The sequence below is a fragment of the Saccostrea echinata genome, unplaced genomic scaffold (genome assembly GCF_033153115.1).
Source record: "Saccostrea echinata isolate AGI-Se365-2 ecotype Australia unplaced genomic scaffold, CSIRO_AGI_Sech_v1 ptg000033l, whole genome shotgun sequence".
In the NCBI taxonomy this organism is placed as follows: domain Eukaryota; kingdom Metazoa; phylum Mollusca; class Bivalvia; order Ostreida; family Ostreidae; genus Saccostrea; species Saccostrea echinata.
This window is the reverse complement of record NW_026889782.1, coordinates 33,037,821-33,051,709: the sequence shown is the minus strand read 5'-3', so window position 1 is coordinate 33,051,709 and position 13,889 is coordinate 33,037,821. Positions and strand designations below refer to the sequence as shown.

The 13,889-nt window shown below is 33.8% G+C and overlaps 1 protein-coding gene across 1 annotated transcript; it reads left to right on the top strand.

Moving 5' to 3' along the window:
* The first annotated feature begins 5,321 nt into the window (after window positions 1-5,321).
* Window positions 5,322-10,534, top strand: LOC133198448 (uncharacterized). The gene is made up of 4 exons (XM_061334540.1): window positions 5,322-5,333; window positions 6,796-6,901; window positions 8,102-8,372; window positions 9,334-10,534. Exons 1-4 carry the CDS (start codon window positions 5,322-5,324, stop codon window positions 10,520-10,522), a joined length of 1,578 nt encoding a protein of 525 aa, XP_061190524.1. The 3' UTR covers window positions 10,523-10,534.
* The last annotated feature ends 3,355 nt before the right edge of the window (window positions 10,535-13,889 follow it).

Below are 13,889 nucleotides of genomic sequence, written 5' to 3'. Positions count from 1 at the left end.
TTTATTTCAAGTTCACTTGGATATTTCGAATCAACATATGAATGAAAGTAACTATTGTTAAGTGATTAATACGTCGTTGAAATATCTAAAAGTCCAGTTGAAGGCCACAGCAAGCTTTTTCTTCTCAAGTAGAAGTTATTGAATAAATTCAGCTTCATGTGAATACAAAAATAGGTCTGCTAATAACAGGCGCAATTGGTACCCATGGCAATTCCGACAGATTGTTGGAAGACCTGATCTCCAAAATCTACATATATATTGTGAATCAAAAACATAAGCATCTTTTTAACATCAACTTCAGAGTAATTCTGTGTACAATCAGAATGTTTTCCTTAACAAAACAAGTTTGCAAGTTACCAATGATAAAGTAAGTATATGTACGAGTTCCATTTTATTGAAAAAGCAGCTGTCTATAAGGTCAAAAAGCCTGGACTTTAATTTATTGATTTAATTTGAGGTTTAACAAAGTGTTGAAAAGCCGTACGTTTTGATGTTATGTATGTGTACATTTCATTTTGTATTCTAAAAATCAAATTATTAACATATCATGCACGACTTATTATTGTGTACTTTTCTCACGATTTTCTTTAAATACAAAAAAGCCTCTGAAATACGTCTACATTCTTCACGTGTTTCAAACGCTGCCGATAGCTCATTTTATCTCCCGTGCTTTTTTACCTTTGATAACGAGACATTGTTTTACAATAGGCAGGGATCAAGATATTTCAAAACATTCCTCTATTTCCCATATTTTCCACTTTTACTACGCATTTCTTTTTTCGTTAGAGTCTGCCTTTGAAAAAGAGACGGTCTCCAGTTTATTATCAGAGAGGAAAAGTTTGTATTTAATAATCACCCCCCCCCCCCCCCCCCACACACACACACACAGAAAGACGTTAAATTGCATCTTAAAAATATAACATGATCATATTTTGTTTTCAAACATTAACACAAATTTACCTTGACTGGCAATGGAGATTCCAAGTCTTTGACTTAGATATCAAGATATTTTAAAACTTATCTCACTAGATGTAGCTCGTCTCTGTCTCGTACCGTGCATTGTATTCATTTTATAATAACAACAACTAAAACTGATTAGACTTCCTCTCTATCGAATCATCTATCTTGTCATTGCCATTGTATCCATCATACCGAAATATCATTCATGTAAAGCAAAGTTATAAGTACTAACTCTCATACTGAATATACATCTCGATATGCAGGTTTTTCGTACAACAGAATTGGTATTTATCTATGTTATAGGCCGAAATCACGTCGAATTCAACTGCTACAAAATATTTCAGCATAGTGTTTGTATCACGGTGTCAATCTTGGCATAATCATAATGTTATCTTGAGACAAAACTGCACATCATACAACCATTAGAATTGTCTTTTTTTACGTTTCATTGTAGAGAATTAAGTAATAAGAATAAATTCAATATATAGCTACCTTAGTTTCACTTGTACGTCATAGTTTGAAAGACTTGATGCTTTTTCATAAAACCGCTATTCCGTTAATAAAACTTAAAATGCCACAAGAAAGATTAAACAGTATCACTTAAAATGCCACAAGAAAGATTAAACAGTATCACTTAAAATGCCACAAGAAAGATTAAACAGTATCACGTGGGAAAATTTAATTTGTTCCTTACAAAATGTTAGCAATATTTCTTTTACAAAGCTAGTTTTAAATTTGCATTAAAAAAAAAAAAAGCACTCAGTTCTATTTAATACAAATTTGACTCGGCACATATCTTGTTCTGAAATATAAGATCAATTTAATAGTATATATTGAATTTTCAAGAAACGTACTTCATGCCTCAGAATTAGTTAAACAGTTTGCTTAACCATTTCTATGCATGTATTCAGTATTGGAATATTTAAACTTTATCTTGTATCATATTCACATTTCTTGTCCTGGGATGAAAAATATCTTTTTGTCAAATCTCTACCCTCTCATTTATTTTGGCTCTGTTTGATTTTCATAAATCACTCAAACACAAATTAGAATTGAAAATGGTCATTTATTAATTAACTAATTAATTAACTAGTTATATAAATTATCTAATATTAAAAACATATATTGTCACATCCGAGTCGAAAACATATCTGATTGTAAAAAGTCATTATGCCAACATGAACAAAGAGTATTACATAATATATTCAACGTTATGTTCTTGAAAGTCAAAGGTGGAGGACCAAACATTACAACTCTTCAGGCTAACGTTTCAATTTCATAGATAATGCTACAACAGTTCAGGCACTGCAAACATTATATGTATTTGTACTTTACAGCTAGCGCTGTCACCCAACTTGATGAAGATCAACCACTTACATAGTTTTGTTGTAATAACCTGGGCTATAGTCTGTCCCACCAAGCTATTGTCACCACGTTTTGCAACATATCTCAAAGCATATAAATACCTTGGCCTTCTACTTAGGTCCGATCGATAGATCATTTTTTTCCCCAATTTTCCTCCATTTATCCGAACCCTCGAGTTCAACCGGTGTATTGACACGGCGGCAAATTCAAAGTTTACAGGGATTTAACATTGCCAAAATGGCTGCCACTTCGGCAAGGGATCATATATTATTTTTTACTTATTCGTTTTTTTCCGTAGCCTTCCGTCAATGACGTCACTGACGTTAAACGCAGCGCATGTTGACGTTATTTACGCATGCGTTGCTGTCGTCAGAAGATTTCCGTTTCGTTTTAACCTATACTTATATTTATATACATATTTTTTATCCATGTACCATACAAGAAAATTCAACAATGCCAAGACAGAAAACGAAGAGCCGGCAAGTAGCAAAGTCATTGAAGGTATTAGCCTCAATACAGAATCATGAAATATCTGTCGACAGTTTTTTTATCACCGTCGTTTGCAACTGTGACTGATTTATATTCCGTAGAGTCATATAAAAATGAAGCCGTAAAAATCATAATTAATTTTTGGAGGCATTTTTTGTAAAAATCCTGATTAATTATCTCAATAGCTGTAACAAAAAAGGTTTACTTTACCTCACGAGAACAAAAATTCCATGAACACAGGGGAAGTCATCGATACAATCACCAAACACCTACATACATCTATATAATCCAATACATTACACTTAACCATATTTTAAGCAGTATATTCGAAGTGAATTGCAGTCCTTTAAAGCACTTTGCACACATAAAAATCCCAAATTTATGAACAAGTGCAATAATTTTGCCAAGTTTTCAAGCTGTCTGCATAACATTGCGTCAAGAAACGACCTTGCCCTTTGGTATGGGTGACAGGTCTATTCAGACCCGCATAAATTTTACCCGTCCTATATAAATGTATTGAACGAAAGAAAAGAAGACTAAATCCAGCAGTTATGATTTTATTCTTGACTACATAATATGTACACTTAAATATATATTCCAAATTAACTATTTATGAATATATATCAAAGAATGAATACAGCACATGTACAGATATTTTTTTTTTTGTAAACAAGAAAGATAACTCTTAGATGAAGAAATGTAATTCATTAGTTGCCAAGAGTTATTTCCCACACATTTAACTGCTAAGCTTCAGTTAAAGAAAAATAACAACAAATAAACCAAATGTTTACTTTTTAATGGTATCTCCAAATATTTTCAGATATGATATTTTAAACAACAACAAGAATGACTTTATTCTTTGAAAATAGAGAGAAACATGAATATAGTGATGCCATGAGTTGTAAAACATGCATGTTGGTTAAAATTGAAGTTATTTGTAAATGTCAAGAATATGAGCCTTTCACAACTTCCATAAACAAATGACTATCTGATGGATGAGATTTTAATTTTTTTTTATGTACCTATGTCAGAAATCATAAATCAAAATTGTCTCTGTTTTAAATGCATGGAAGAAGTTGTGATTGGACAACTGTATGAAATTATAACTGAATAAGAGTTCAACAAGAACATGTTTTGAAATCTAAAAAAAAAGTCCATGGGAACAAGTGTTCATTTGCTACACAGTTAAGGTTTAGGAAATAAGATTTTATGCGAGCAACAGTTACTGATATAGGAATTGTACATTTTTTTTCTTGGATATATAATTTTCAAAAAAATTTCGGTCATCATGATAAAAAACTAGTTGTGCTAAAGTCGATGTGTCTCAAATGAACATTTTTCTCTGGAGAGTTTTGTTTCAGATTTCAAGACTGTAAAAGAGTCAATATGGCAGATACATAACTGCAAGGACTCAAATAATCTCCCATGTTTAATGTGACTGTGACCGAAGGGCACTGACTGTGAAATCAGACAATATTACAGTTGAACTTGGTTATATCGAATATTGATATCTCAAATACTATGGATATGTTGAAGTACTTTGGCAGTCCAAATCATCTTCTTTTATGTTTTTACCCTGTTTATATTTCGAATCACTGAATATCTGAGTTTAATCTTGGTTCAGTCTAGTTCATAATAATGAGGTTTGACTGTATAAGAAAGGTAGAAAGAAAACTGTTCTTGATAGTCTAAAAGGGGAAGGGGGAGAGAGCGATTATCTGAAAATCTGTTATCTCTTCGAGAAGCTAAAATCATTTTTCCTCACATAACCCAAAAGCTTAGGCAAGCAAGCTATTCTGATCAAAGATTATTCATGTAAAACTCTGTTCAGATGACAAAACTTGTCCCCGCCCCCCCCCCCCCCTTACCACTGAGAGACAAAAACAATAGGTCCATTTGCTCAGCTGCTGCTGATTTTTACGAACTATTCCCTCTTTCTTCACATGAAAATTTGAACCCCCTAGTGGGGAGTGGTGGGGGTCTTGATTTATGCAGACCTCAATCAACACATGGAAATACTTGAGGTCCTGGTACATTTAAAATGTTATTGAAACTTTAATCCAATAAATTACAATGTATATAAAGCTACATGTATGATCCCCTATACTACCCCTCCAGCAATACCCTGGGGCCATGACTAGAACAAATTTTAATGCACTACTCAAGGATGCTTGCATTTCAAGATTTACAATCATGACCTTGCTGTTCTTGAAGACTTTTGAAGATTTTTTTTTTATATTCTGATGTAAAACTTTGATCCCCTTTGAAAAATCTTCACTTGTGTATAATTGTGATGAAGATGAAACTCATGTGCAATCATCCTAAGGTAGTGTAGATTTAAGTTTGTTCAAATCATGACCCCTGGGGGTAGGTTGGGGTCACAATGGACGATCAAAATTTTACATAGGAGTATATAGTAAAAATCTTCTCAAGAACAGCAAAGCCATGATTGGTCATATTTATATGGAAGCATCATCAGGTAGTGTAGATTCAAATTTGTACGAATCATGACCCTTGGGGTAAGACAAGGCCACAATGGACGATCAAAGTTTTATATTGGAGTATATAAGAAAAATCAGCAAAGCCATGATTGGTTATTAACTATTTGGAAGTATCTTAAGGTAGTGTAGATTCATGTGTGTTCAAATCATGACCCCTTAGGGATAGGGTGGGGCCACAATTGATGATGAAATTTATACATAGGAATACATAAGAATTTTTTTTAAAGTCTTCTTTTCAAGAACAGTACTGCCATGGTTGGTCATATTATATGGAAGCATCCTCAAATAGTGTAGATTCACATTTGTTCAAATCATGACCCCCGGGGGGAGGGTGCACGTGGGACCATAATGAAAGATCAAACTTGTAGGGAAAAAAAGTCACAGTTAGTCAAAGAAATATATAAGCATCTTTAGTTAGTGTAGATTCAATTTTGTTCAAATCACCCCCCTCCCCCCTTTATAGGGGTAGGTTGGGACCACTTATGCATTAAAGCTTTTCAATACTGAACTTTTCCTAGCCACAGTCCTCAGGTGAGTAATGGGACCCATTGCGTCTTGTTTATCTTGCAAAAAAGATTTGCAATCATTTCCTATATAAAACTTTGATCTCCTAATCATGATTTGAACAAATATGGATCTACACTATGTCAGAAACCTTCTATATAAGTTTCATATTATCTGTCCAAGTTGTTGATTGTAGTTCTGAAAAGGAAGGTGAAACTGTGAAAAGTTTACAATAAGGTCTAAGACAACAAACATGAGGAATATTGATAAGAAAAGCTCACTTGAATCTTTGGCTCAGGCAATGAAGCTTTAAAAGTTGAAAATTTGAAAGAAAAAAAAAATAACAGATGATTACACAGGCAGATGCCAGACACAGGGTGATCAGTTAAGCTCTTAGGTGTGGTAAGAAAAAAAGAAAAAAATCTAAAGAAGGGAAAAAAAAACATTATTTTTTGGTATTTTAATTTCCATTGAAAAATTACTCAGAAAAGGGGCATAACTCATGCTATAATAGTAAATTTTGGTTAAAATCTTGGTGCATTTTTCTCCCTCAAAAAAATTGAAGTTAAATAATTTGTGTTTTATGATATCTATAGATGCAGTTAAACATTTTTTACCTAGAAAATATTTAAGTGTATTCTTTTAGAGTATAAGTTGAGTTTCTTCACCTGATAATAATATTTTAGGGTAAAAGTTATCAGAAAATTGGTCAAAATAAATTTTGTCTCTAAACCTTTACATATAATATTTCAAGACTATAAAATAGTCAGACTGGGAAATACATAACTTTGAAATCACACAGTATGCAATTGAACTTGGTTTTCTCAAATACTGATATGATTTTTATTCAACTCGGGTATTGCAATTATTTTGAAGTTCATATTTGCAAGATTGACTGGACTATACATATAACATAAAATGGATGACCATGGGCTGAATAAGTTTAATTTGAAAAAAACATTTTTGTAATCCACAGGTTGTTAACATTCACAAGAAAATTTACAATTATTCTAACAAAGAGATGAGAGATGGAAAAGTTAAAAACCTCTCCAATCCTCTAAGGAGGCTTGCAAATGCCACAGGTATTGATTAGTGATTACAGTAAAACACGCTTATAACAGAGTGCCAGGGACATACAATTTTGCTTTGTTATAAGTGTAATTCCTTATATCCATTAAGTGTTCAATATGTTTTAAAGTCAAGGGGAATGAAAATCATTTTGCCATAAGCATCCATTCATTAAAAGCGTGTTCGTTATAAGTGTGTTTAACTGTATCCTACAATAAATCCTATTACATGTACGAAGAAAAGTTTTGACAAGCAAATTGCAAATTTTTTTCATGGGGAGGAGGGGGGGGGGGAATCATTGGATCAGTGCATGGAATTCTTTGATATTGATGGTGAACTGTTAATTAGTTTGATGGATACATAGGCAATATTCATATTCAAGTACTTTTGTTCTAGCAGTCATTCTTCTACATTTTTAAAAGGGGCCTGGGCCTTTACAATTCGGAAAAATCATCGACATTCGTGTTAAATTGGGAAAAATCAATAAGATTGAAATAAACCTTAATTGACAGGTAAAATAAAAATATAAGTAAATGTTACATCATCTATTCAAAATATTTACTACAAAATAACAAATAAGACACAGTTCTACATTTTAACTTCCTTTTTTTTTTTGAAAGTTATCATTAATTGTGACCGTCCTATATCTACATTCTTTTTTTTGCCATAATGGTTGACACAAGAGAAAATCTACTCATAAAAGCCATTGAATATGGTATAATCTAACATGATTTATAATTTTTTTTTCTAACTAATTGTTGAAACAGTTTGATTTTCATGGAATCAGGGACTACTAGTTCTTGGATTTACAAATAAAGCTATGTTTCACATGCATCTTTAAACACTCTCTTACGATGTATTTAGTTTGACGTGACGTTTGACATCATGAATGTTTATTTCTATGTCTTGTAAAGGCACAAAATAATCTGCTGTCCTTCACTATCATTTTAAGTGTCTGAATGACCGAGAACAATAGCGTTCCATTTTAGATAAGAAGTACTTAAAAAATTCAATATAACAAAAACAATAACAGTTTTTACTTTTGGAAAAAAAGCAACTGAAATTTGGAAAAAATCGGTAATTTTTGATAGGGGAAAGGGCCGACATTCGGACCTAAACTGGGTGTAAAAAATCACTGTCTAGAAAACATATATATAATCTTTACAATTCATCCTCTCACATGTAAAGTGCATGAATGTTTTAACATAATTTAGGAATATCTGAAAGGAATTTGAAGACATGGATAATTCCTGATCCTGTTGAGGAAGTGGTGGAGGACCTGCAAGTCCCTCCTGTAGAGCAGAAGTTCCACTCCAATAAGTGGCTTGATGACTTTGATGAGGACCTGGTGAAAAGGACCATCCATGAGATGCAGTTGAGGGGCGAGTATGTTTCTCTCCGTCGACTGTCTGGTGTGTTGGTAGAAAGGGGTATCAGGATCACCAAGTCATCACTGGGACGGCTTGTGAAGAAACTTGGATTCAGGTAAGGTACACTAGAGGCAAACAATTGATTTTAAAAAATTTCCTACAATGCACATGATACAACCATTTTATCATTAAATTAATAAATGAAGCATTTTATCTTAAAGCAAAAACAAATCATGTTAGATAGAGACATTTGCTTGCAGAAAAAAAAGATTTTTTTTATTTTTAGCTCACCTCGACGAAGTCGAGATGAGCTTATGCTATACCCCCGGCGTCAGCGTTAGCGTCGGCGTCCCGGTTAAAGTTTTAGGAGCAAGTCCATTCCCAAGTAACTATAAGCCCTACCTGGACCAAACTTGCATGGATGATGCATCTAGGGATGGACACTACCACACTTGCTTCGGATGCTGGATCTGACCTAGATTTTCCAGATGAGTGACCAGGTTAAAGTTTTTGGAGCAGGTCCATTCCAAAGTAACTATTGGCCCTACCTGGACCAAACTTGCATGGATGATGCATCTAGGGATGGACACTACCACACTTGCTTCGAATGCTGGATCTGACCTAGATTTTCCAGATGAGTGAATTTTAGCCATATTTTTACCAAATTAGCATGGATGATGTAGCTAGGGATGGTCACTTCCAGACTTGCTTTGGATTCTGAATCTGACCTACATTTTCCACATGAGTGACCAGGATAATTTTTTGGGAGTGGCCTGTTATGATTAAACTTGCATAGATGGTGCATCTAAGTGAAAACTTTCAGACTTACTTTGGATGTTGGAACTGACCAAAATTTTCTTGATTAGTAAACAGGATAAACGTTTTTTGAACAGGTCTATTTCCAAGTAACTATAAGTCGTACTTAAACCAAACTTGCATGGACATTGATCTTGGGATGTACTCTAAATAAAAAGAAATATGATGTGAAATTTGCCTTACTTAAAGATAACATTCGTTGAGGTGAGCTTCGTAATCTTTGATTACCTATGTTTCAAAATGTCATTCTTTTTTTTCAGGTTCTACAAGTCTGGTTCAAATCGGAGGTACATTGGAGAGCGTAATGACATTGTCAGTATGCGCCATACTTACCTGAGGTCCATCCGAAACTTTAGAGAGTTGGGTCGTCCTATTGTATACTTGGACGAGACTTGGTTGAACACCAATCATGTAGCGAGGGGAGATTGGGTGGACTGTCCTAGGACATCTACCTCTGCCTTTGAGTCGCATCGTGGAGGTCATGGGCGCTTCGTCCCACCTGGGAAAGGCTCTCGTCTGATAATCGTGGATGCTGGTTCTTCGGCAGTAGGCATGATCCCGGGATCAAGCCTAGTTTTCGAGTCGAAAACTGGCACTCAAGATTATCATGATGAGATGAACTCAGGAAACTTCACGAGGTGGTTCACTGAACAGTTGCTCCCTAATCTACCGGGTAATTCGGTCATCGTGATGGATAATGCTTCCTATCACAGTCATCTGGATCCCGAGTCTAAGTGTCCGACATCGTCGGCGCGAAAGGCCGAGATCCAGTCTTGGCTTGATAGAAAGGGTTTCCATTACACTCCGGGAATGATTAAGGCCGAATTACTCACATTGGTGAAGCAACATAAGCCTCGTCCAAAGTATGTGATTGACGATTTGGCTTCACAGGCAGGTCACACAGTTTTGCGTCTACCTCCTTATCACTGTGAGCTGAATCCCATCGAGCTGGTTTGGGCTGAATTGAAAAGCTTTGTCGCCAGGAGCAATGCCACGTTTAAGAAAGATAAAGTGATGGAGCTATTCAATCAAGCAAGATCAGCTTACGGTGCGGAGAAGTGGAGGAGGGTAGAGAGCCACGTGATAAATGAGGTAGAGACAAAACTGTGGAAACTTGACGGAGTTCAGGACGACGAGGTCGCTCCGGTGATCGTTGACTTGACAGACTCGGAAGACAGTGACAGTGACTTAGGCACAGATTCTGGTGATGACGAAAATGACGCTGACTCTGACGTATCCATGAACTCTGTCGAGGAATCTGATGATGAAGTCACTTGCTGCATATGTGGTGACTATAATGCTCCTGGACGGTCTCGAAAGATTGAGTGGGTGGAATGTGAGTTGTGCGAAAGATGGAGTCACCGCATATGCACCAAGCCCTCTCTAAAGTCAGGTAAGTGCCTTCGATGTTGGAACAATTTGTATGGACTGAATCCTCTTTCTTCATGAGCCTTTCCTCTGATGATTGGAGAACTGTTCCTCTTTAAAGGTAAAAGAAAGATTATTAATCATTGATGCATGTATCAGTTGGTGATTATAATATATGTGATTATATTTTGAAATATCCATATTTGAGAATAGTAAGATATTACAATAAACTATTGTTAAGTGACTTCTGAAATATTAAGTTATTGATGCAAGGCAAAAGATGTTTTGTGATGTCTGAAATTATAAATTATTCGAGTGGATGAAAGATAAGACAAGTACTTTATTTAAATTTGAATACTTTGTTTTCATTACTTGAAAAAGCTGCAAACAAATTTCTTCAACCAGTCTTCCTCACTGTCAAATCTGTGTCAGAAAATATCTAAAATTAAAATGTTTTAAGAAAATATTTGCTTTCAATGATTAATACAGTATAAGAAATTACCTATACTGAATATTTTGGAACTATAGGTACATGTTAGTGTGACATAAAGGCCCAATCAAATATTAGAAAGTCCAAACATGAATATTTTATAATCCTTTGTTTTTCTTGAATTAGCTCTACAGATACAGCAGAAGGAAATTAAGGTATAGAAATACAGTGAATATTGAATTGAAACTTGTCAGTATCTAAGGGCAATAACTTTTGTGAATAGGTCAATCACCATAAAACTGAAACTACTAGTAGATTAAACATTAGCTCAGTACCTACAAACATAAGAAAAAAAGACTAGAAAACTAACTATGACAGAACAACAATGACAAAATGACAGACATAAAGGGTAATAGTGAGCACTATCTGCCCCGTTCATTTCATGGTGGACGGGGGCAAAAAAGTCTTTTTATTTCATGTTATTTAGTTTAGAAATGTTTACAGTTAACATTCACTGGTGAATCTATGATACATGCATTGTTCAATGATTAATTATCTTTCAAAAGGTGGGACTGTGTGTAACTAATCTTTTTTCTGCATCTGGTCTATGTATTGGAGAGTTTATATTACATATCTGAAATCATTCTTATGATCCATGGGTGAAATTTTTATTCAACCAGCTATCACTGAAAGTAATGAAGATCATTATCATGATTATTGGTTTGAATTCCTATTTGCGGATCCATGCAAACTTAAATATACACTATATGAGGATGCTTGTATGTGAATTACAATATTTGCCCCCGTGCTGTTTCATAGATGATTTCAAACTTTATTTTTTTAAATATATATTTATTATACAGACTCATAACAAATTTCATTCTATATATTGCTCGTGAAGTGCAGAAGGAAAACAGGACATAGATAAAGAAATGTTCATGTAGGCCTACAGAGTATGTGTGATTTAATATGAATACAAACAGATCTTCCTCTTGTTTATAGAACAAATCAGAATTTAATGAAATATAATTCAATGAGAATTATCCCTTAAAAATGTTACATGTTTTTATTATACCTCTACTGATTTTTCCCCTATACAACATTAGATCGTTAGATGACTAATTCCCTAGAAATCGTTAAGAATGGACTTATCCCTATGCATTTGTCAAGTGAGCTAATCCCTGCTTTGAGAACCAATTCCCGGTGATCTGTAATCTTCTAGATTTTACTTCTATATTTGTATGATATGTGAATGGACTAGTCCCCGTGCGTTAGTTCAGTTAGCTAATCCCTGTTTTGAAATCACGCCATCTGAATCCTCTAAATTTTACGTTTGTATTGGTATGATAAAACAGTTAAAAGTATATCATTGAGGGAGTAAGCAAGATTCCAGTTCCCCTTGAGACTATTTCCCTCGGCTTCGCCTCGGGAAATAGTTCCTGCCTTGGGGAACTAGACTCTTGCTAACTCCCTCAATGATATACTTTAACTGTATACTGTAGCTGTATCTTGGGGTTGAAATTGAATAGTGCACATGTAAGCATATACTGCATGATTAGTTACACACAATGCCCCCTACTGAACCAACAAACCTGACTTTTGATGAGTGAAGCTGCTTCCCCTCCTCTGTATCTCCTGCATGTTAAATTTTCACAGGTCAGCATTTAGTCTCAGTTTCTTATTGTGATCCACTTTTTCTCTACAATTGGGACTTGCATGATTAATATTTTTACATTTCTTATTATACTTATACTTTGTAAAATGCAATCAACTGTAAAAAATACTATACAAGTTTCAGTGGTTTTAATTCATTTGTAATTTTGATATTGAAACATTGTTTATTCAAGCTTAAATATACATAAATCCTACTGTGGTTCCATATTACTGTGATAAAATCTGCTCTGATATACATTTATGCTGTTATCTAACTTATGTACATAATCAATTGCAAGTAAGGTGGTACAAATTTCAGTGGTTTTAATTAATTCATTTGTAATTCTTTTCTTAATATAGTTTATTCAACTAAACAAAAATATATAAAATTCCTACCGTAGTTTCATTTTTGCATCATAGATTTACTGTGATAAAATCTGTTGTGATATATTTATTATATGTTATTGTTAAATTGTATATATTTATTTTAAGCATATGAATTATGATATCAACAAATTAACTAAAATGGTACTGTTATAATTAATTGATTAAATGTAATTGATTAGTTTTTCCTGTCCTTGTATACATTTTATACACTGTGATAAAAATTTTGCTGTGTTCTGCATTCTAAATCCACATGAATTTTCAATCTCTTTGCTTCTTTGTGATAAGTACTTGGCTGTTGAACATTTTTTTTCACTTATTTACCTACTATGATTATCTGCAATTAATTTATTCAATTTGTATGAAAATTGAATAAATTTCTTATTCTTACACTTTAACTGTAAATGCTATAGTTCCATGCTGTGACAGGAATTTGTAAGATGTTTTCACACAGAGACATATAATTGCTATTTACAGGTAATGCATTTTTGCTCCAAATTCTTATACAGTTTTCTGTAACTGACTGTCTGTTTGCATTATGGTTTTATCATGTAATACTTAAGGTTCTTTCTACCAAACATTGAATGTGTACAAAGGTGGTGTGAAATGCATTACAACAAAGCTAGTCATAAAAAAACCAATATAATATAACTAGCTGTTACAGTTTGTAGTCTAGCATAGCAGTAATTTACTGCATATGATTTATATATTATATTTGTTACAAATCTAGACTACATTAGCAAAATATGGTGAATTATATACATATGTATACCTACTTGGGGCCATGAATGGCATATTACAGTGGTTATATTCAGTACACATTTCATTGTTGGTTTACATGATATGGAGTCACTGGAACGACAGAGATGTCTGTAAACTTCCGTCTTTGTGATATTACCTAAATGCTTACATACAGGGCAAGATATTTAATTTTTTTTAATTATCTCATTTCTACGTTTGATATACCGGTATAACAAATAG

Excerpts from the sequence above, each read along its gene's own strand:
- LOC133198448 (XM_061334540.1), top strand. Across the intron at positions 6,902-8,101 it reads GAGGCTTGCAAATGCCACAG|GAATATCTGAAAGGAATTTG; the intron begins GTATTGATTAGT and ends AACATAATTTAG. Across the intron at positions 8,373-9,333 it reads GTGAAGAAACTTGGATTCAG|GTTCTACAAGTCTGGTTCAA; the intron begins GTAAGGTACACT and ends CTTTTTTTTCAG.